Source organism: Quercus lobata, chromosome 12 (assembly GCF_001633185.2).
Source record: "Quercus lobata isolate SW786 chromosome 12, ValleyOak3.0 Primary Assembly, whole genome shotgun sequence".
NCBI lineage: Eukaryota > Viridiplantae > Streptophyta > Magnoliopsida > Fagales > Fagaceae > Quercus > Quercus lobata.
This window is the reverse complement of record NC_044915.1, coordinates 11,620,893-11,643,147: the sequence shown is the minus strand read 5'-3', so window position 1 is coordinate 11,643,147 and position 22,255 is coordinate 11,620,893. Positions and strand designations below refer to the sequence as shown.

The following is a 22,255-nucleotide window of genomic DNA, read 5'->3' as shown; positions in this document are numbered from 1 at the left end:
CTTCTAGTTTAATGTTATGTTTGGTTAGGTGAAAATGGAGAGGATAGAAATGGGGAAGGAAAAATGAGGAAAAAAGAAGAAGTGATTAATCATTATTTTGTTGGAGTTAAAAGAGAGGAAAAAAAATTTGGGTGAATGAGAAGTTGAGTAGGTTTAGTGCCACAAACTTTTTCACAATTTTGTCACAACTCTGTTATGTGGCTACTTGTGAGTGGTGAAATTATGAACCAACATAGATTTACTATTTTATTTCCACCACTTACAAGTTGCTACATAGCAAAGTTAGGGTAAAATTGTGAAAAAAGTTCATGACACTAGACTTACTCTGAGAAGATTTCTATCCAAACCCACCATAATTAAAATTACAAGATTATTTCCACATTTCCTTCCTTTTACTTTTAATAATACGAATATAATTGTAATTTAGTTTTTACCCTTCCACTTTAGGAATAGGGTACTATCTTAAAGGGGATGTAATATTGAAAAAATTCAAACAAACAGGCCATTACTTAAGAATTACCGCTAATTCAACTCTGATTTCTTAATTCATAAGCTGATTCAAATCCCGGTGCGCACTACGCACCCCACTTAACGTATCACCAGCAACAGTCACACCTATATATAAGAAACACAAAAAACTAGCGCGCATTCACAAAGCTCGTTGAAGCTAGCGTGTAGTGTGTACTGTGTAGCAATGGAAGACGAGGGAGGAGAGAGATCGAGCATCGTGATTGGTCTCATCGAGAACAGAGCTAAAGAGGTACACTGTCGTCTTCGACTTATATAGATAATCTGTGTTTGCTTTCCCAGAAAATGCAAGTAAAGAAAAGAAAGTGAATCAAAGTGGTAGTATTTTAAAATTTTCAGGTATTGCAATATTCGGAACCGAAACACTAAAATCAGCCTAATACTACTATTTTGTTGTAATTAATCAATTTAACTTCTACGTCAAAGTTAGAGTATGTGAAAAACAATGTTTGAAATTATATTTTGTTTTTCCTTTCCCTCGCCTTTCTCGGCTACCAAACAGACACTTCCAGTGCTTTATTCTACCTTTTTAATTGATATGAAACAGCACATTTGTGAAATTATGGCTTCTTTGATGTTCAATTTTTCATCAGCGTTTTGCACTCGAAGTTTCTGGAGTTTCATGGATAGGATTTGATCTTATACTTTAATTAGTGGCTGAAACTTGAAAGGTTATAGTCGAAGATGATTATTATTAATTTATTTTGTTTAATTAATATAAGTGGGAAAAGAATTATTAAAATTACTTGTTAGATGATTTGCATTGAGGTTTTGTGAACAAGTGTTATAACAAAGAAGCCAAATGCTAATTGCGTTAGAGAAACATGCTTTTCAATCTGAATTCACAAATGGCTCTTTTGTTTTAAACTTCTTTTTATTGAAATGCTTATTTTGATTTCTTGGATTCTCTAGGTTCAGATATGTGTTGTTACATACAATCTTTTGTTTGAAGATAGTAAATGAAAATTGAAAAATTTGCTAGTTTTTTTTTTTTTTGGATCTATGTGTGTGTGTGTGTGTGTGTTGGATTTTGGATTTTTTTTTTTTTTGGTACTTCAATGTTCAGCAATTTTGAGGAAAACAAATATTAGTGGCAAAACCTTACAGTTATGAATTCAACCTGCTATCTAAGCCTTCCACCATTGTACCACAGTTCAGAGGGTGTGGTGGATTGCATATTTGATAGAATAGAATGTGCCATGGTGAACTGTGTTGCAGGAAACTTGGGTTTCTAAGGAAGTCTCTATCCAAAGATTATCAAATGAGAATGGAAATGGAATCATGATTTTCTGAGTACTATAGTTTTGCAGAGAGTCATTACATTTATTTCTGTTGGATTGAATAGGATATTTATCCATGTGTACATGTGTGTGTGTGTGTGTGTGTGTGTGTGTGTGACTTGAAGTTAAGATTCATTTCCAAATGTTTATTATTCTGCCAGCTGAAGGCTGGTTTTGGTGACTAATGGTTGTCATAATGCGTAACTGATTCCAAATTCTCTGGATAGGTTGGAGTTGCTGCTTTCGACTTAAGGTCAGCTTCACTGCATCTTTCTCAATATATTGAGACCAGCAGTTCATATCAGAATACAAAAACTTTGCTGCATTTCTACGATCCCATGGTGATCATTGTTACCCCGAACAAGCTGGCACCGGATGGTATGGTTGGAGTTTCAGAGTTGGTGGATAGATTTTATGCTAAAGTAAAAAAGGTGATGGATCGTAATGATTCACAATGCAAAATTCTCTTCATCTTGTGCTTGTATGTGCACTTTGGACAAACAGATTCGTATGTGTCTTTGTTTGTGTATGGTTTTTATTTTTCACAAATTCATGTCATATACTGCTTTGTGCAGGTTGTAATGGGCCGTGGTTGCTTTGATGATACTAAGGTTATGCTAGATACCTATTCTCCACCGATTTTTTAAAATTTGGGGTGCTAATTCTTGCATCTATCTGCTGGATATGCCATTGTGGTTTTATGCTCCAGGGTGCTGTGCTGATTAAAAATCTAGCAGCCAAGGAGCCTTCTGCACTTGGTTTGGATACTTATTACAAGCAGTATTATCTATGCTTGGCTGCCACTGCAGCTACTATTAAATGGTACTTTCAGGACTTGATCTTTTAAGAATTAAGATAAGAAGGTGGAGATGTTTATTCTGAATATGAATTCCTGATTTTACTTGATATTGGAGGTTAATTTGATGAGTTTCACATTAAAGGTTCTTATATCAATGTTCACTTGCCTATTATATCTAAGGAGCTGTAAAATCCATATCTAGTTTCTGGCTAGATATTGTTTTTGAGGGGCTATTGTTTTGAAAACTAGTTTTCATTTGAGAAGGAAAGTACCATTCTGTTGAAAAATTTGAGGCTTGAATTTTCCATGTGCTCATGTACAACATGCGTTTACTAGTGCTATCATGTGGATGGTCTTGAAGATATAACAATTTATTATTTAAATATGGAATGCTAGTAAACTCAGTCAACAATACAGCCTAATTTAGGGCTAATTGCTTGACCAAGAAAGGACATTTGACTTTGAGGTATTAGGCTGGACACCTAGCCCACATTGTTTCTGCTATCTCTGCTCCTGGGCAGAGAAATATTCATGTTTCATTCCTCCTCTTTAGAGTAGTTATCATCCTTTGATTTTTTCAATTTACTTTCTCCTTTCCTTCTAAATGCCCTTTGCAATGTTTAAGATTCTGCTCTAAAGCAATAAATTTAAAGTTCATCACATTTTTTTTTTTTTTCTAAGTTGTTTGCCTAAAATTTCTACCTAAGCATATCGTAATTATAATTTCTAACTACTAGTCCATTTCATACTTTGGAACAAATTCTTATTTGCCTATGTTTAAGTCAATATTAATCTAAGTTTGCTTGAATTTGTGAACAGTAGTATGCACTTTGTCTATTATAGTGTTTCTTGCCCTTGATTACTTATTTTACTTCTAAAACAAGCTTCAACTGCATCATGCACAGGACAGAAGCAGAAAAAGGGGTCATTGTTACAAACCACTCGTTGTTGGTATGTGTTTAATAATGGGTGTTCTTTCCCTTCCCATTTGAACCTTTCAAATAGATTTTGGTGGTTTCTTTATTACCAACATTTTCCTGGCTCCTGAAAGAAAATGTGACTACAGCTGTCAGAATTTGACTGTCTTGAGGCAGAGGATATCTAAATCCATTAAAATTCATATTAAACATGAGTTTTTGGACCTGGTATCACCTGCTATAAGTCATGTTACTATGCGTTGTCTTGTTGATTATGAGGAGTCCAAGAAACGTTGATTATAATTACCTGCATGTGGAAATGACTTACCTTAAAAAAAGGTCTGTTGCACTGATATCTTTTGTATGAAATAAAAGTAACGGATAGTACCTTTTCTATATTTTAGGGCCCAGTTGTAAGTTTTCAATTGAATCATAGTACCTACTAACCTCTTGACCACTGTTTTGTGTGATATTTTATTAAAGACAACAAATGGTCAGTGTTGCTTCTAAAAGGATTTTATGATATCGCTGTGGCACCGAAATACTTCCTTAAACTTTAAAAGTAGTATGCTACTCTCAAAAAGTTCCATCTACAAGATATGTAATAGTGACCCTGTAAAATTTGTTCTTACATATGAAATAATGGCTCAAATACATTAATTAATTTTTTCTTCCTCAGTTCTTCCATCTGTTTGCCTTTTTAGTTGCACTGTTTTTGGTTTTCTGGAATATTTTTATTTTTATTTTTTTCATACAGTTATCACTTTCCCAGGTTACGTTCAATGGATCATTTGACCACATGAATATTGATGCTACCAGGTACCATCCCTTTCTTTCTTAATATATTAAGGTACTTATCCCCTGTCTCACATATATTACTGCACGTTTAAATAGTGGTACCTCTTATTGAAATAAATATTTTGGTTGATGAGGGTAATGGTCTAGTCTATTTTATAATCTATTGTCAAGAAATTTTAAAGTTCAAATTCGACTGCAGTGTACAAAATTTAGAAATTATTGAGCCACTTCATTCAACCCTTTGGGGCACAAGCAACAAAAAAAGAAGTCTGTTCCATATGCTTAAGACAACAAAAACTATTGGAGGGTATGTCACGTCATAAATTTTAGAAAAAATCTCCTTTTTCCCTTTTCATCAATGTAAATCTATAATTTTACATTGTTTCCGATTTCTTGTCCAGGACTAGACTTCTTCGTGCCAATCTTTTGCAGCCTTTGAAAGATATTGAAACCATCAATGCTCGCCTTGATTGCCTGGTTAGTGCCAAATGTGGCACTCTCAAATTTCTCAATAACAGAAGCTGTGTTAAATTTTCTCTATCAAACTCTCCCCCTATTTCTAGCCTTCTCTGTGCTGTTAAGATCCGCCCTTTTAGCTTTTTTCCTTGTTCTTCCTTGAATCTATAATATATCATACTCTTGTATCTCCCATGAATTACCATGTACTCTGCATTTGCTAACTTTGGAAAAAGCTGTTTGTGCTTAATTGAAACAGTGCTACCCCTTTTCAATCTATGTTTATAATAAAATCATCAGAAATTACATTCCTATATAATTAGGTGTGACTTAGTTATTGTTTAGTAATTTTCATTATATATTTATTTACTTTTATGGTTTATTTGCGTAGAGAAGGGCATTAAATTTTGGGGGGTTGGACCCTTGCAGGTTGTTACAAGCCACATGGCTAAGCTTGGGGATTTTTTGGACATACCATATAATTTAAAAAATATATATATATATATATATATATATTTATAAAGGTTTATCTTGTAATGGATATGCACATTCAATCCTGGACAAATTCTCCCAGATTTTTCCATAATTTAAAAGAATATGCATGTCAAATTTCTTCTTAAAACATTTCAGGGTTCTTTCTTCTGGTTTTTTTTCACACGCACGCCCACCATTGTGCTTGCTGAAACATATATTTTCCTAGAAATCAAAGCATTTATCTGAACCACATGTGGCTGGCTGCAAAAATCCTTTCTGCCGTATAGCTCTGTTTGGAGCTGCTGTAATTTATCCATATCCATAAAAGCACATATATTATGACATCAAGTTTTATCCTTGTGCCCACACATAGAGGGCTCTCGTGAAGTATTGTGTTGCACCCACATCATTCTCTGAAGTTTAATCTGTGTGTCTAAGTTACCTATCATTGGCAGGGTTATTCTATTATCCTTGGTTAAATTCATTAGCTCATTATAAAATTTGCAAGTGCAAAAGAAACCTAGTAATAATCTGCCAAAGATTCATAAAATATTCAAAAGTTAATAATTTTATTTTTTGATATATTCCACCATCATCTATTTAATTATTGGTAGCATTATAAATCATGGTGCAGCTCACAACATTATTGTTTAGATCCATCATATGTCTCTTCATTTGTTTGATTTTAGGATGAGCTGATGAGCAATGAACAGCTGTTTTTTGGCCTCTCTCAGGTTCTGCGTAAATTTCCAAAAGAGACAGGTGAGCAAAAAGGAAAGAGACAAATTTATTCAATTTTAAAAAATTATTAAAAAAAAAAAGGTTATTCTTATGAAAGATTTTTGGTATTATATTAAAAAATTTCCCTTCATTCAGATAGAGTACTGTGTCATTTCTGCTTTAAGCCAAAGAAAGTCACAAATGGCGTCTTGGGTATTGATTACGCTAGGAGAAGCCAAATGTTAATCTCAAGCATTATTCTCCTTAAAACAGCATTGGATGCACTGCCTTTACTCTCAAAGGTAAAAATGTTTGCTTTGCTACACCACTTGGTTTCTGTTGGACTCAAATATGTTTTGAAGTGTCAATTTATTTCATAAATCTCAGGCACTTAAGGATGCAAAAAGTTTTCTTCTTGAAAACGTATACAAATCTATATGTGAAAATGAGAAATATGCGTCCATTAGAAAAAGGTATGTTGCAAGCTTTCCTGCTGATCATGTCATGAAATAGTTTGGACACAATCACTTTCTTTTTTTAAGTTTTAGGAATCCAACTGATGCAAGTAATGTGATGGGTTGCTGTTTAGGCTTGATTGAATTTGGGAATGAGAGTTTCTTAGAACAAATTAAATATTAAAAAAGTTATTGAGTTGTGTAATCCAATGGTGTGATTTTCAAAATATTAATTAAAAAATAGTTATTGAATTGTGTAATATTGCTTCATATTACACCAGTTGTAACTTGAACCCAACCCATATATATATATATATATATATATACACACACTAAAATTTCTATATCAAAACTCAACAAGCAAATTTTCTGTAGTGTTTGAACTTTGAATGGGCAGCTTTTAGATTTGTGATTCAGGTTTGATTCATTATGTTAGCAAAATTCGTGGTTTTTTACAACTGAGTATCATCTTTTCTATCTGCTGGTTCCAGATATATGTCAGCTTGAACACCATAGGGCATGCTTGGCAGATATTTTTTTTGATGTAAAATTTTTGGGTTGTCTAAGCTTGGTTTGAGACACTTGTCCTCTAGGCTGTGTTCGGACAAGCAGCCTCACCTTGGCTCAACCCAACCCATTTACAGGTCTAGATGTAAGTTCACCCCACCTGGATTAGTCACACCAAACTTACATAGTGATGATAGTAGTGGTTGTGGTGGTAGTAATTAGAGATGTTTGAGCTGTTAAGAATTTTGAGATTTGTTTCCACCATGCCACTGATTCTGTATCATAGGAAAAAAAAAATTTGTACCTCTATGATTTAAAGAACATACTTTTTCATGCATCTGATACCCCATAAACACCCATTTTCACAATAAGTTGTATTTACTTAAGGATCGGAGAGGTGATTGATGAAGATGTTCTTCATGCACGGGTTCCTTTTGTTGCCCGCACACAGCAGTGTTTTGCTGTCAAGGCAGGCATTGATGGACTTTTAGATATAGCAAGGAGGTCATTTTGTGATACTAGTGAAGGTATTTGTAATTTTGTACAATTGATGAAGTTTGATTTCTTTGTCTTCCCTGTCTTCTTTAATACATATCACTGCAGTGTAAGGCCATCCTGAAAATATTCAGTATTAATTTGACAGCAATACATAATCTTGCGACCAAGTATCGCGAAGATTTCAAATTGCCCAATTTGAAACTCCCATTTAACAGTAGGCAAGGTTTTTACTTTAGCATACCACAGAAGGATATTCAAGGAAAGCTTCCTAGCAAGTTCATTCAGGTCAGGAATAAGATCTTTGCTCTCTTACTTTATGATTTATGAAAATCTCCTTAGTAATAACTTCTGACCATTATATGATTGTGAGACTTAAATCAGGTCTTGAAACATGGGAACAACATACATTGCTCAACTCTGGAACTTGCTTCTGTGAGTATTTTGATCATTTTAACATTATTCTCTTCTAGCATTAGACTATTCCATGTCTAATGTTTTGGTGGTATGAGATGATTAAAGATTTACGTAACCTATCAGTCTATCAAGTGACAATTTTACTATTTTTCAAGCCTCCTGATATTATCTTAACAATGCCCCCATCCTATCCATTAGAGTTCTATTTCTAATGTTGTTGATGCTTCTGGAACTTTGGTCACATTTGAGAGGTCTATCAGTGAAGAGGTGACAATTGAACAATTCTCCAAGCCACCTGATGTTATCTTGAACCCACCATCTTTCTTAGATTTCTGTTTGATTGTTCTACCTGTTGACGAGTCATACCATATCGAATGTGGGATTATTCTCTTCTTGAATATCAACCCTCAGTGAAAATGAGGTGATAATGATATGTTTAAATTGACTATGGATTCCAAACCTTGACCACCTCGGGTTTAAACTGGTATTGGGCTCTTGCAGAAAACATTTTGTGATATAACCATGACAATGTTGGGGAAATAACTATTATGAAAGAAAATAAGTACCGAACAAGATAATCATTAAATTCCAACTTATTGATTGGCATACATTCTTTCACATAGCAGCATGACACTGACATATGATCTTGGACATGTTTACTTATGTTGGTAGGCAAGGTGGGAGATATTTCATTTCAAATAATTCTTGAAAGTTTGATCAGTATTTGAAATTCTTTGATAAAAATTAGGCATTAAATATCATTTTTAGCCTAAATATTGAGGTTGTTATCAACATGTGTTTGATCTAGTGTACTATGATTTTTCATAGTGAAGCCCAGATTTTCATCTTTAAATTTCCCCCTTGTGTGTGTGTATGTTTTTACCTTTATATATTCATTTGATAAGCCTGTCTGGGTGTGGGAACACTTGTCATTACTTTGATCCATTGGATGAAATTTGCAGCTGAATGTTAGAAATAAGTCTGCAGCTGCAGAGTGTTATATACGAACAGAAGTTTGCCTGGAAGGTTGTGCTAAACTTGCCGATAAGTACAATACATCTTTTGTATCATGAGCTTTATGAGTTGACCCTTTCCTTTATCTTTATATGCTAAATCATATATAAAAGATCTTAAAGATTGAAATCATGAAGCCTGCACTTATTTTGTGTCAAGAGATTTTATTTCTGGGGAATTGAGTGTTATTAGAATTAGCTAATATTAATAATAATTGAACTCTGTGATAATATTAATGTGTATTTTTAAATTGATTTTACATTAAGCTTTCCAGACCCTTTTTGTGTCAAAACACTGGCAACTTTTTGATACTATGTTCTCATATGCAGCAGGTTATTGGATCACTGGTTTTTCATGTCCTTTGTAATGCATATGATTTATTTACAAGTTATTTATTTTTTATTTGGCCATATAGTGAGGTTTATATATTTTTAAACACTTTTCTATTTGTGCAATTAGAAAAGCTTATTTTTAAACACTTTTCTATATGAATGCACTGTAAATACCAACAAAAGCTTATTGCAATCCTATGCTGATTCACAAATCCATTGATCTGTGGACTTGGGATATATGTTTTACCATTGGCGTTTATACACGTAAATTTTTTGAAGATTTGAAAAAATATTTAAAACAAAATCTTTAGACTTATGTACCTTTCTTTAAAACTCTTTATGCCCTTGGTATTATTCTTATATGTTTCAATTGTTGTCATGTTTTGTGGATATAAAGTTATTTATGGTAATTTATGGCATGCAGCACTTTTAGATGCCATACGGGAGGATGTTTCTGTGCTCACTCTCCTTGCTGAGGTCTTATGTCTTTTAGACATGATTGTCAATTCATTTGCTCATACAATATCGACTAAGCCTGTTGATCGATATACTAGACCTGAATTTACAGGTTAGTAATCTGGTATATTGTGCATATTCTAGTGACTATTGGAAGTGCAATGTGGGAAATGCCTAACTGTCACATTGCTGACAGATAATGGTCCAATGGCAATTGATGCTGGAAGACACCCTATCTTGGAAAGCATACACAATGATTTCATTGTATGTAATTTTCTATTTTCATTGATTTGATTGCTTGTATCAGATTCTTTCTCATGTAGGAACTTTTAATCCTTTTTCTTTTTCATCCTCGATTTTGTTTTTTAAAGATTAGTGCATTAGAAGTTGGACTGAACATTTCTTGTATTGCAGCCCAACAACATCTTTCTCTCAGAAGCATCAAATATGGTGATTGTCATGGGCCCAAACATGTAAGAAAAAGCAGTTGTTCTTCATATGAGATTGAAGTTTTTTATGCATTGTATCTTTTCCTTGATTTTTTTTTTTAATCTTCTCTTTTCTTTCTCCCCCCTCCCCAAAAAAAGTAGTTGTGAAGCTATCATAGGAAAAAGAAAAACATTGTAGTACTGCTGGCTTAATTCAATTGATTACTGGTAGAGCACATGACTTTTCAACAATCTGAATGTAGATTTAAATCCAAGTATGGCAATTATACTCACATGAGTATATGAAATTAATCACCAGTGGCATCAAAGGAGTAACAATCACCTACATTCAAGTTGTTGCAGCTCATGTATAAGAAAACAAGATTAATCAAGTCAACAAAATTGTTAAAAAAAATTACCTAAATATGTACACTATGGAGAATCAGGACTTAAAATGCTTGAAAAAAGCCATATTTATATATTAGTTGGCATCAATTTCTTGGTGTTTAATGGTCATGGTTATGACCTATGAGACCTATGGTCTTGAATAAAATAGATGAGGCTTTTTTTGCAAATATGGTTTGAGTAACCTATCATAAGAAAATATTTCACTTATAATGAGGGAGGTGAATTGTGTTTTTACCATAAAAAATTAGGCTAATGTCTTGAACATCCAATTGGCATATAATCCGTATAGGTGTTTGTCTTAGACATGTCTTCTGGATGCAGTCCTTCTGTCCTCTTTTTTTCTTTTTATGAATACAGTCCTTATGTCTTGGACCGTATGATTTATAATTTCTTTTGCTGAAGTTTCAACAAACATACACACACCTACACTCACAAAATGAAATATATTTATGAACATATTTTTCTTGAGTTAGTTTACATATTGTTTGCTTCAGGAGTGGAAAGAGCACTTACCTTCAACAAGTTTGTCTCACAGTTATTCTTGCTCAGATTGGTTGCTATGTTCCTGCTCGCTTCTCAACTTTTAGGGTAGTTGATCGTATATTCACAAGGATGGGTACAGTGGATAATCTTGAATCAAACTCTAGTACGGTAAAATTTACATCCAGCATTGAAAATGTTTATCCCTGTTAAATTTCTAATTGTCCCAAAAGTTTAAACTATTAGGGAATTGTGAATTTAATTATTTAATTATAGTTCTAACATTGTCCCTCACGTGTGGGCCTAAACTCCCCTTTTTAAGTAAGGGCCAACACATGGGATTTCAACATTTTAAATAGGAGGCAAAGTAGAACTTAGGATCTCTTGCTCTAATACCATGTTACATTATTAATTGTCTCTAGAGTTTAAGCTATTAGGAAATTGAGAATTTAATCATTTAACCATATTTCTAACAATCCCTATATTACATACCATATGACTTAATTTCTTTTCTTTTTTTTAATATAAGGATCATAGAAAGCAAAGTCATGTTTTTATTCCATTTGGTGTCACAGTTCATGACAGAGATGAGAGAGACAGCTTTTGTAATTCAGAATGTCTCCAGAAGGTACTATACTAAATGATGTTTATAACACTTGGAATGTGCAATAGTTTCTATATACATCTGTTCTATTGGTACAGGAGTCTGATTGTTATGGATGAACTTGGGAGGGCTACTTCTTCCTCTGATGGATTTGCGATTGCATGGAGCTGCTGCGAGTATCTGTTATCATTGAAAGCGTAAACTATTTTTTGCTCTACCAATCACCATGCCTTTGATAAGTTGCAAAAGATTATACGTATATAAGTTTATGGTATTGGAAAGGCAAAAATGTGGTTTTTGCATTTTGCAATCAAACATTATATGGATACTCTTTTTGACATAGCATGTTTAACAAATGATTAGACAATGCTACTTTCTAAAACTCACAAAGTTACAATCCAAAAGAATACTATATCTTTGATGTAACCAGAGAAATTAAATATTAGGTAGACATTAATTTCCCAAAAAACAATGATTAGCATTATCACACGGAAAATTGTTATTGAGTCATTGACCAGAATACTTTCAACCTTAATATTAGTAAAGATAATGTATATCTAATTAGTATGCTTGCATTTGTGAACAAATAAATTGAAATACCGTCTTTCTTGATCTTCTTTAGGTACACCATATTTGCTACTCATATGGAGAACCTATCAGAATTAGCAACCATCTATCCAAATGTGAAGATTCTTCACTTTCATGTTGACATAAGAAACAACCGTTTAGATTTCAAGGTAGAAATATCAGGATTTCTTTCTTTTATTCTAGCTTTTCTACACTGCTTCTTTTTCTTTTTCTTTTTTTTTTCCCCTGACTGGCAGTCTGATTTACTTACTCAGTTTGAACTCAAGGATGGTCCAAGATATGTACCACATTATGGTCTATTATTAGCAGAAGTGGCAGGTTTACCAAGCTCAGTGATTGAAACAGCCAGAAGCATAACATCCAGGATCACAGAAAAGGTGATTCCTATTGAGACTTGATACAAGAACATTAAGTTACTGTCAAATGTCAGTTCTTTGTTCGAAATCTTCTCTTTACAGTAGTGCTTTAACAATGTGAAAACGTAATTAAGCTTCAGCTACAAAACTTTCAGAAAAGTCCAATATATCAGTTGTCCTACCATACATATGAAAAAATATACACGTATGAAGGCAATACATGTGAATTAACATTCATGCAGAAAAGTATAGGTTGAAACAGGCAAGAATATTTATTAAAATCACAATTCATCTGCCAGCTCAATATTCATTTCTCAAGGAAACTGTGCATATTTATTCATCCATATCCATGGTACAATTGTCCTACGGAGGTCCTACACAAAAGGGGATCAACTATGCTGAAACTATTCCTGTATAAACCTCTGCTGATAGAAATTCTGCAAAGCCTCAAACATTCTTGTAAGGGTCTAAGTATTATGTTGGTGTCAACATTGATGGCCCAGGCACACAGTAATTCTAATCTAAGACACAGGATCTTGGTAAGTTAGCATATGCAATCCTTGACTTGGTTTACTACATGGATTTGGTGATGGTTGACTTTGTTAAACCTTAAGAGCAATTTAAAAAAAAAAAAAAAAAAAAAAAAAAAAAAAAAAAAAAAAAAAAAACCTACTTGCAAAGCTGCTCACATTTTTCATACAAGTTTTGAAAAATATTGGTTGACATTTACGGAGGCTCCAGCCTTCAGCGAGTGCCCCACCCCAGTGGCTTTTAAGTTTTAAAACACATTTACTAGTTTAGTTTTTAAAAATGTTTAGTGAAATCCAAATCATGTAGCTGTCTGTGTCTTCCTTTTACTTGATTTAATTTTTTTTAATGAATTTTTCTTGATGTGTATGGAATGGCCCCTCTTCATGAACTGCAGTAATCTGACATTTTAAACAAATTTCCAATGTCTAGGAAGTGAAGAGGATGGAAGTAAACTACCTGCAGTATCATCCAATCCAGACGGCCTACCGTGTTGCTCAACGGCTTATATGTTTGAAGTACTCCAGCCAAGATGAGGATTCAATTCGGCAAGCATTGCAGGATCTAAAAGAGCAGTATATTGACGGAAGGCTCTAGAGTCTAGAGTTTGGTATATAGTACAATTCTGTATTTTGGTACCTACTTGGTACTGAAAGCACAATGTAACTGGTTTGTTATCTGGCCCGGAGATGTATCATCAACTTTTAGCAGAATATTCATTACGTCTGTGTTAACAGAAAGCCAGAATGTGCAGGTTGAAGTTTTGCCGTGGGTTATAACTGGAAGCCGCAAGGCTGTAAGGAGGTTGATATTCTTTTTACTTCTCTTGCGTGCCTGATTGATATTTGGCACATAGGGAAGCAGCATTGTCCAGCAAGATTGGAAAAAATACCTTGTTGAGATTTCATGCATTTAAGATTCAATACATGCAACTGGATGAGCAAAAGAAACTAACTACTCAGCTTATAAATGCATTAGAGTTGTGCCAACCTGGTTTTCTGGGTGAATTTGTTGATATTTCATATTTCTAAGACTATTTTGAGTATAGAACCTAGAATTGTGGTTAACCCTCGAAACAATCAAATTTATCAACACAAAAACGATTTTGTTGTCAACTTGTGCAAGGTTCTCTATAAATTATAGACTATAAACTTTATCCGCACATTTCATACCAGGAAAATCTCATTGGTCAAAGTTGGAAAAACCAAGATCCACAAAGCTCGTGGCAACAAAACTAACCCCAAAATAAAATATACACAAAAGAGTGTGTTTATGTGTGTCTACATATATATATATATATATATAAAATAAAATAAAATAAAAACACCCTAGAAAAAGATGTGGGTTAAAATAGACCCAACGCAAATTATGTCAGACGATAAAACAATTTAATTGTGGTTTAAATGACCACACCCACAACCAGCAAAATCAGATAAAATTTCATAGAGACGAACCTCAACTTAAGAATCCCGACGCTCAAAATCCAGATTGAAACACGCTAAAGGCAAAAGCTTGAGAATCATTAATTGCACCAGAATAAATATCAAAATAACAAATAAAACGCAGTGAAGAACCAGATCAAGATATCAACTAATAAAATTTTTAAGTAGAACATAATTTGAGTCTTTCAATATCCAAAATTTCCAGCTCCAAATAACCACTATTGTTTCTGCCAGACAATATCCAAAAAAGAGATGCAAAAGCTGAAAGCAACAACAAAATCTAACGGTAGCGACGAAGGGAGAGGGTGTTATTTCTCTTCCAGTTTGCCCTGCGAGAAGGACGTGCCTTGTGGTGGAGGTGACCCTTTCCACGTAATCCCCTGTATTTCTTACCAGCAGAAGTGAGACCACGGAGCTCCCTGTGCTTGTGTTTAGCACCAGCAAGCCAATTGATTCTTGGGTCATTTCTGATTGCATTATGAGCAACATCAACTAGAATTACCTCATAGTACTTGTAAGTAGAGTCCTGTACCAGGAAATTGCAACATACAAGAACAAATCAGAAATCACCCCCAGCAACAATTACACAACAGCAACGTGGTAAATGAAAGAGTAGGCAACAAACCTCGTTCAACCAGTATGAATTCAGAACCCTGAGACCACCCAACTGACGACCAGCTCGTTCCTCTGCAACTGACCTCTTGCTGCGCTGAAACTTCAGTTGAGTAACACCCTGGTTTGTGGGCTTCCCGTACACAATACCCTTGGGAACAGGCCTCTTCCGACCACCACGTCTAACACGAACACGATAGACCACATATCCCTGCAAACAATAAAGTGTTCACTCAGAAAAACATATGGATGACATACTGTTTGTGAGCATGTTCACAAAAGACATTATATAAGAGAGGATGAAATCCAAGACATGTAAAGTCATGGTGATCAAATGTCAATAAGGATTCACATTTTTCATTACTTAACCAAATTTTGGATTTATTTATCAGAAGAAATAAAATTCATCAGCAACATTGAATTCACAACTAAACATGCCTCTGTTCCAACCGCAGCTTAACTTAAGCTCCAAATAGGGACTGGGGCTGCTAGGCATATCGGATCAAGACAAAAGCAAGATTCAGAAGATGAGAACTTGCTTTGGTCAGACAATTGATTGTAAATTTAATGTTGCTGGTCTCAGGAAGCATCTTTTCATGTTTCATAAACACCCTCCAAAGGAGAAATGCATTCACATTAAGATGCAGCTAATCCAGCACTAAAGGATCAGCACATTGTAAATCTTACAAAATTAGGAGATCGCTTGTATAGGAAAGCAATAGTATATGGGGTGTACTAAGAGTGTCATATTCCTGGAGTGCTACTAAGAAACTAAATCCTTAACATCAAAGTAAAAGAAAAAAAAATTATAAACAGACCACAGAACAGGTTGCAGATACAATGGTGAAGAGGAAAAAGGAACATGCAACCATATCATAGAAGCAAACTCAATCCTAGTTGTTTCAGAATGAGGAAATTTCCATAAAGCTAATAAGATATTTCATGGGCATATATTGCTCAAATGTGGATAAAGCTCCAACCAAGCCTAACCATAATTCAATTACAGTCAACATATAATCTCTACAAGGTAACTAAAGCACCTCCTACCTGCTTTGCCTTGTAACCCAAGCGACGAGCCTTGTCAGGGCGAGTAGGCCTGGTGACACGAACAATGGCAGACTGTTGGCGGTACTCCCAACACCTCACCCTCTGCAAGAAACGCATAACATCGGATTGTTTCTTCCTCCATAGCTCCGACACGTACTTGTAAGCCCCTATTGACACCAAAACAACAACATAAATAATAACATACCACATATTATTCACACAAGGTATACAAAACCTCCATCTGTTCAAATGTTTTTCATATGGTAAAAATCAACCCACCAAAGAGAAAAAACAAACACAAGTTTTCCTTGGTAAATAGATTGCAGAATATAATCACACTATCTTATTTTCTAGACCCTTTATAGCTTATAGTGTTAGTCATAGAATTACATATCACAAAATTAGTAGCATACCATTGACAAACTGATTTAGCAATTAGTTTCAGACAGTTAAAAAAATTCATAAGCCTGATCTCAGAAAACATTCAGGATATAATTTTATCAGATCTACAAAATGCCCATTTTGCTCAAACTCAAACAACCCCCAAAAGATAATCTTACAAGCCAAGTATCATACGACTCTAGCTACCTTAAACAACATAAACTCTTTTTCTTACATAAAACAAAAACATATAATGGCATGATTTGTATTTCCCAGAACTTCTCAGCCAATTCACTGAGTTTTCTCAGACACCAAGCGCGGAATAGCGGAACATAAAAAACAAAATAATAATGATAAAGCATACGAGTTATGAATGATAAACAAAACAAGACATTTGGATCGAACAAAGAAAAAAACCATAAGGCTTAGAATTTTGAAAAAAAAAAAAAAAAAAAATCAAGGCTACACAAATTATATACTGCAAACGTTTATAACTGTAGCAATGGAAGACAAACATGTAATAGAAAGTATAACACGAAAATGGATGTAAATTAGGTTTCGCAGAGAGAAAGAGAGAGAGTGTGTACCCATGGGATCGGAAATGAGCTGCGATGCGCAGTAACGGGAAGGGTTTTTCTCTTTAGAGGGAGCTAGGGTTTGTGGCGATTCCTTTGCCTTTATATGGTGGGAGTGGTCAAGGACTTTCCATCTGGGCCATCCATTTTGTCTTTCAGGCTCCATCTTAAGCGTCTCTTATGACGACGTCGTTTTTTACCAACATTCTCAAAAGTTTTGATAGTGTGGGCTGGCGAAGGGCTCAGCTTGTCTTCAAAACAAAGCAAGTTGGGCCGAATTAAGAAGAACGGGCCCAACCAAACCCCCTCGGATAAAGTGCATGGATCCTTTAAAAAAAAATTAGGACAATGACATTATTTATTTGACAAAATTCCTGAAAATAAGTTATAAGAAAATAGATGAAACAACAAAACGATGGGTCCTTCTAAGCATCGGGTTCTCTCTAGAGAGGAGGAAGCTGAGCTGTCGCGAAGTAAGAAGAAGGTGAAGGACATTCACCATGTTGGTTTCAATAACGGCCCTAGTGAAGGCGGCCAATCACAGAGACATCAAAACGTATGGGGATCTCCCAAAGCTTCCTTTAGGGACAAACTTGTTGGGGAAATACCAGGAGCATTCGTTAAAGCCTTTGACTTTACGGATTTGGTGGAAGACGACGCTGAGTCAGACGATGAGGTTACGAACCTCCGGGAAGGTCTAGCCGCGGTGAAGCTCCCTAGGGAAACTAAACTGTGAATCCGAGGACCATGGGCTCAAACGCTTATTATTAAGCTGTACGGAAGATCGGTTGGATTTAATTTCCTTCGAAGCAAGCTTCAACTTCTTTGGAAACCAACTGGAAGGCTAGATTGTGTCGATCTTGGGCACGATTTCTACTCCGTTCGTTTTGCCTTGAAAGAGGATATGGATGCAGTGCTTGAGAGAGGCCCTTGGTTCATCGATGGGAAATTTTTATTGATAAGACCTTGGGAGCCATTCTTCAAACCAGAAGTTGCTAACGTCTCATCGATAGCGGTGTGGGTCCGATTACATGCACTTCCGTTGGAACTTTATGAAACGGAGGTGCTTAAACAGATTGGAGAAGCCATTGGCAAAGTCCTACGGATAGATGCCCAAACGGCCATGGAGACGAGAGGGAAATATGCGAGGCTCTGTATCCAAGTGGACATGAACAAGCCACTCATTAACACAGTTCTAATAGGTAGATTTGAGCAGTCAGTGGTCTATGAAGAGATCCAAAAGTTGTGTTTCACATGTGGTAGGATAGGTCACAAGAAGGATGACTGCCCACACATTATTCGGAGTCCTACATCGCCGGCAAGAGAAAGAAACGATGACCATGGTGAGTCAGCAGGGTCACGCAAGATGCATGGCACGAATAGTACAGGGAATGGGGGTGGCATGTCAGAAGGTAGTGGAACGGCCACAGATAACAAACTATACGGGCCTTGGATGTTAGTGACACGCAAGAAAGCTGGACAGCGTGGCGTTAGGAATCCTGTGACTTTGGAAGGACGTACAGGATCGGGGAGTTCATTGTTGCACCAGGGGAATGGGCAAGGCGGTTCTGTGAAGCCCAATTCAATGGGCTGGGCCAAGGTGACCAACTCGGTGAAGATTTCTAATCCGGAACCCAGTATTAAGGTAAGCCAATTGGGCCCGTTCCATGTGGGGAATAGTTTGAATGGTCTAGAGCCCACTTCACACCTTAGCCCGTCAATAAGGGACAAAAAAGGAATAGCGAGAAATAAGGCTTTACCTATCCACTTGAAGTCAAACGCACTAAACATTCAAACATGGAATTGGCGCAGCACTGAGGGTAGCAATGGAGAATCAAGCAACACTTTTCAATTCACGGCTCCGGCTCAAACCGAAGTGGGGAACGAAGCTAAGGGGAAGAGTAGTGGAAGTCCTGAGGTGGCTCCGGATCGACGGGTTGACACCAAAGAAAGAGATGACTCTGCTGCTATTTCAAGCTGTTCTGGCGGTAGAATGGTCGGAGATTGTAGTGGGAGACCGGTATGCCACCAAGCCATTTCAAACATGCATGGTGAACCTGAAGGGCAATCGACTCTTATTAGCAAGGATACTGTTCAGGGGGGTTTTGAAGTAGTGTCAGATTATGTGCCTTGGGAGGGGACGGGCAAAGGAAAGGATGGTGGAGCGGATGGTGAAGCTAGGATGGATTATGAGGATAGTGGTGGAGCTATTGCTCTTGTTTGATGAGTACACTACCCCCAGCCAACATATCATCATGAATATTATTGTCTGGAATAGCAGAGGGAATCTGAAACCCAATTTTCAGAAGCATGTAAGGGATTTGGCAAGGATTCACAATCCAGCAATTATGGTAATTATGGAAACCCATCTTGAGGGAGAAAAAGCCAGGGAGATCACTAACAGGCTCCCATTCGATGGTGCAATCCATACAGAGACAATTGGATTTACTGAAGGCTTATGGCTTCTGTGGAATTCCGAAATGGTGGAGATTGAGCAATTGGCTACTACAGAACAAGAGATTCATGTTGAAGTCAAGGTACTTTCCTCTAATCTTTCCTGGTTATTTTATGTTATTTATGCTAGTCCAAAGTGTGAAGAGAGATGTATTTTATGGAATAACCTGTCTAGAGTTGCAGAGATGCATAATAAACCTTGGGTGATAACTGGTGATTTTAATGAAGCCCTGATTGATCAAGACAAACTAGGGGGTAGACCAGTGAGCATCAACAGATCCGTTCTTTTCAAGGAGTGCTTAGATAGGTGTAATATGGTGGATCTTGGGTTTAATGGGCCAAGGTTCACTTGGACAAATAAGCGAGATGCCAATTATTTTATTCAGGAAAGGATAGATAGATACTTCATGAATCCGAGTTGGTGCCTTTTGTACCCAGAAACCAGAATTTCCCACCTCACGAGATGCCACTCGGATCACTGCCCAGTTCTCCTTGAAACTTTACCTAGGAGGATGAATTATATCAAACAGGCCTTTCCGGTTCCAAAGCTTCTGGCTCTCCGACCCATCCTTCCCGAATGTCGTCAATCAGGCGTGGAGGAGGTCCATGGAATTATCGAAGAATATAGACAATTTTGCCAAGGAGGCTAAGCTGTGGAATAAGAATCATTTCGGGAATATCTTTGCTAAGAAAAAGAGAATAATGGCCCGGCTTGATGGGGTTCAAAGAGCAATGGCAAACAACCCCTCTCCCTCTCTAATCCAGCTGGAAAGTCAGCTCCTCCAGGAGTTGGACATGGTGAATGGTCAAGAAACAGAGCTATGGGCTTTAAAAGCTAGAATGAATTGGTTGGTGTTGGGTGACCGCAACACTTCCTTTTATCACATTTTAGCTCTAGCTAGGAGGAAAAGAAACCATATTATGTCAGTTAAGAATGGGGCAGGGGATTGGATTTTTGAGGAAAGGGATGTTATGAACTATTTCAGGGAAGGTTTTAATAAGTTGTACACCACCAGCCAAGATTTGGCCACTTGGGAGTTAAACTATCACCTCCAGTGGCAGGTCAAACTCTCAGAGGAAGAAAAAGAAGGTATCAGCCATATGGTGTCCGAGGAGGAAATCTCTGCTACCTTGTGGTCTTTAAAGGCTTTTAAAGCTCCTGGACCGGATGGTCTTCATGCTCGGTTTTTTCAGCGTTTTTGGAGCACCGTTGGGGAATCGGTTAAAGAATAAATCAAGAAAGTGTTTAGGGATAGGATAATCCCTGAATATCTTAATAGCACTAACATTGTCCTTATCCCTAAGGTGCAAGGACCAGAGACAATTGGAAGCTACCGCCCCATAAGCCTCTGTAATTCTGTGTATAAAATCATTTCTAAAGTGTTGGTTGGGAGAATCCGCCCCTATCTGGATAAGATTATTTCCCCTTGTCAGGCAGCCTTTGTTCCAGGAAGACGGGGGGTGGACAATGCAATTATAGTACAAGAGATCATTCATACAATAGGCAAGACGAAAGGGAAAGTGGGATACATGGCGCTTAAGATTGATTTAGAAAAGGCTTATGATAAGCTAGAATGGAGTTTTATAAAGAGTATGTTGAGCAGATTCAACTTTCCCAAGAATCTCATTGAGATTATCATGAGTTGCATTACCACCGTCACAACTTCTATTCTCTTCAATGGAGGTAGTTTGGAGCCATTTTTACCAACTAGAGGAATAAGGCAAGGGGATCCCCAATCTCCATACATTTTTATCTTGTGCATGGAGTATCTTAGTAACTTGATCCAAGATAAATGCGAAGAGGGTCTATAGAAACCAGTGAAAGCATCTAGAAATGGACCTTCCTTTTCTCATTTTTTCTTTGCCGATGATTTGGTCCACTTTGCAAAAGCTAATTCTGAGAATTGCATAGCCATTAAAGAGGTCCTTGACAAATTTTGCTCTGATTTGGGTCAAACCATTAGCGGTGCAAAGTCAAGAGTCTTCTTCTCTCCTAATGTTGGTCAGGATGAAGAGGAAGCTTTTGTCTCCATTCTCGGGTTCCAATCAACAAATTGTTTGGGGAAGTATCTCGGATTTCCCATTAGACACCACGGAGGATCAAACCAGGAATTTAATTTTGTTTTAGACAAAGTTAAATCGAAACTTGCTGGGTGGAAGGCAAACCTCTTGTCTATGGCAGGAAGATCAGTTCTTATTCAAGCTGCTTCTTCAACTATTCCGTCTTATGTGATGCAGAGCTGCTTGCTGCCCGGGAAGGTGCTAAAGGGCATTGATAGAGTAAATAGGAACTTCTTATGGGGCTCCTCAGACAACCACAAAAAAATGCATTGGGTGCGCTGGAAAAACGTTACTAGACCAAAGGAAGATGGGGGGTTGAGTCTCCAAATAGCCAGGGGTAGGAACACGACTTTGCTAGCTAAATTAAATTGGAGGTTCCACACTGAGGAAAAAATGCCGTGGGTAAGGGTGCTTAGATTGAAGTACTGTAATCATCAACGGGTGAACTCGAGAAATGCTAACAAGTTGCCAAGCTCTAATGTGTGGAAAGGTCTTAAGAAAGGTGAGAAAATATTCAAGAAAGGCATCAGATGGCTACCAGGGGCAGGTAGTAATTTGGATTTTTGGCATGATAACTGGTCAGAGATTGGTCCGCTAAGGCAAGTCATACAAGGTCCTTTGACTTAAGATTCTTCCAGGATTA

At 36.5% G+C, this 22,255-nt stretch overlaps 2 protein-coding genes across 3 annotated transcripts; one reads left to right on the top strand and one right to left on the bottom strand.

The window, feature by feature from the left end:
* The first annotated feature begins 570 nt into the window (after positions 1–570).
* On the top strand, positions 571–14,066 carry LOC115970054 (DNA mismatch repair protein MSH4). 2 transcript variants are annotated; one of them, XM_031089719.1, is made up of 24 exons: positions 571–760; positions 2,036–2,239; positions 2,384–2,419; positions 2,518–2,630; positions 3,513–3,558; positions 4,297–4,343; positions 4,522–4,629; positions 4,724–4,799; positions 5,942–6,014; positions 6,129–6,274; positions 6,360–6,445; positions 7,322–7,461; positions 7,578–7,717; positions 7,814–7,864; positions 8,809–8,872; positions 9,617–9,760; positions 9,845–9,912; positions 10,063–10,121; positions 10,979–11,135; positions 11,540–11,592; positions 11,667–11,765; positions 12,191–12,305; positions 12,411–12,533; positions 13,473–14,066. In XM_031089719.1, exons 1-24 carry the CDS (start codon positions 695–697, stop codon positions 13,635–13,637), a joined length of 2,379 nt encoding a protein of 792 aa, XP_030945579.1. In that variant the 5' UTR covers positions 571–694; the 3' UTR covers positions 13,638–14,066. The 2 variants fall into 2 exon arrangements, with proteins under 2 accessions (XP_030945579.1, XP_030945581.1); XM_031089721.1 differs by lacking the exons at positions 571–760; positions 2,036–2,239; positions 2,384–2,419; positions 4,297–4,343 and having other exon boundaries at positions 2,604–2,630; positions 3,518–3,558.
* Positions 14,067–14,596: 530 nt separating this feature from the next.
* LOC115972389 (60S ribosomal protein L15-1) lies at positions 14,597–17,263 on the bottom strand. Its single transcript, XM_031092664.1, has 4 exons — positions 17,110–17,263; positions 16,142–16,308; positions 15,108–15,305; positions 14,597–15,008 (listed from the first exon to the last, which is right to left on the bottom strand). The coding sequence occupies exons 1-4, from the start codon at positions 17,261–17,263 to the stop codon at positions 14,763–14,765; spliced, it is 765 nt and encodes a 254-aa protein (XP_030948524.1). The 3' UTR covers positions 14,597–14,762.
* Between the last annotated feature and the right edge of the window lie 4,992 nt (positions 17,264–22,255).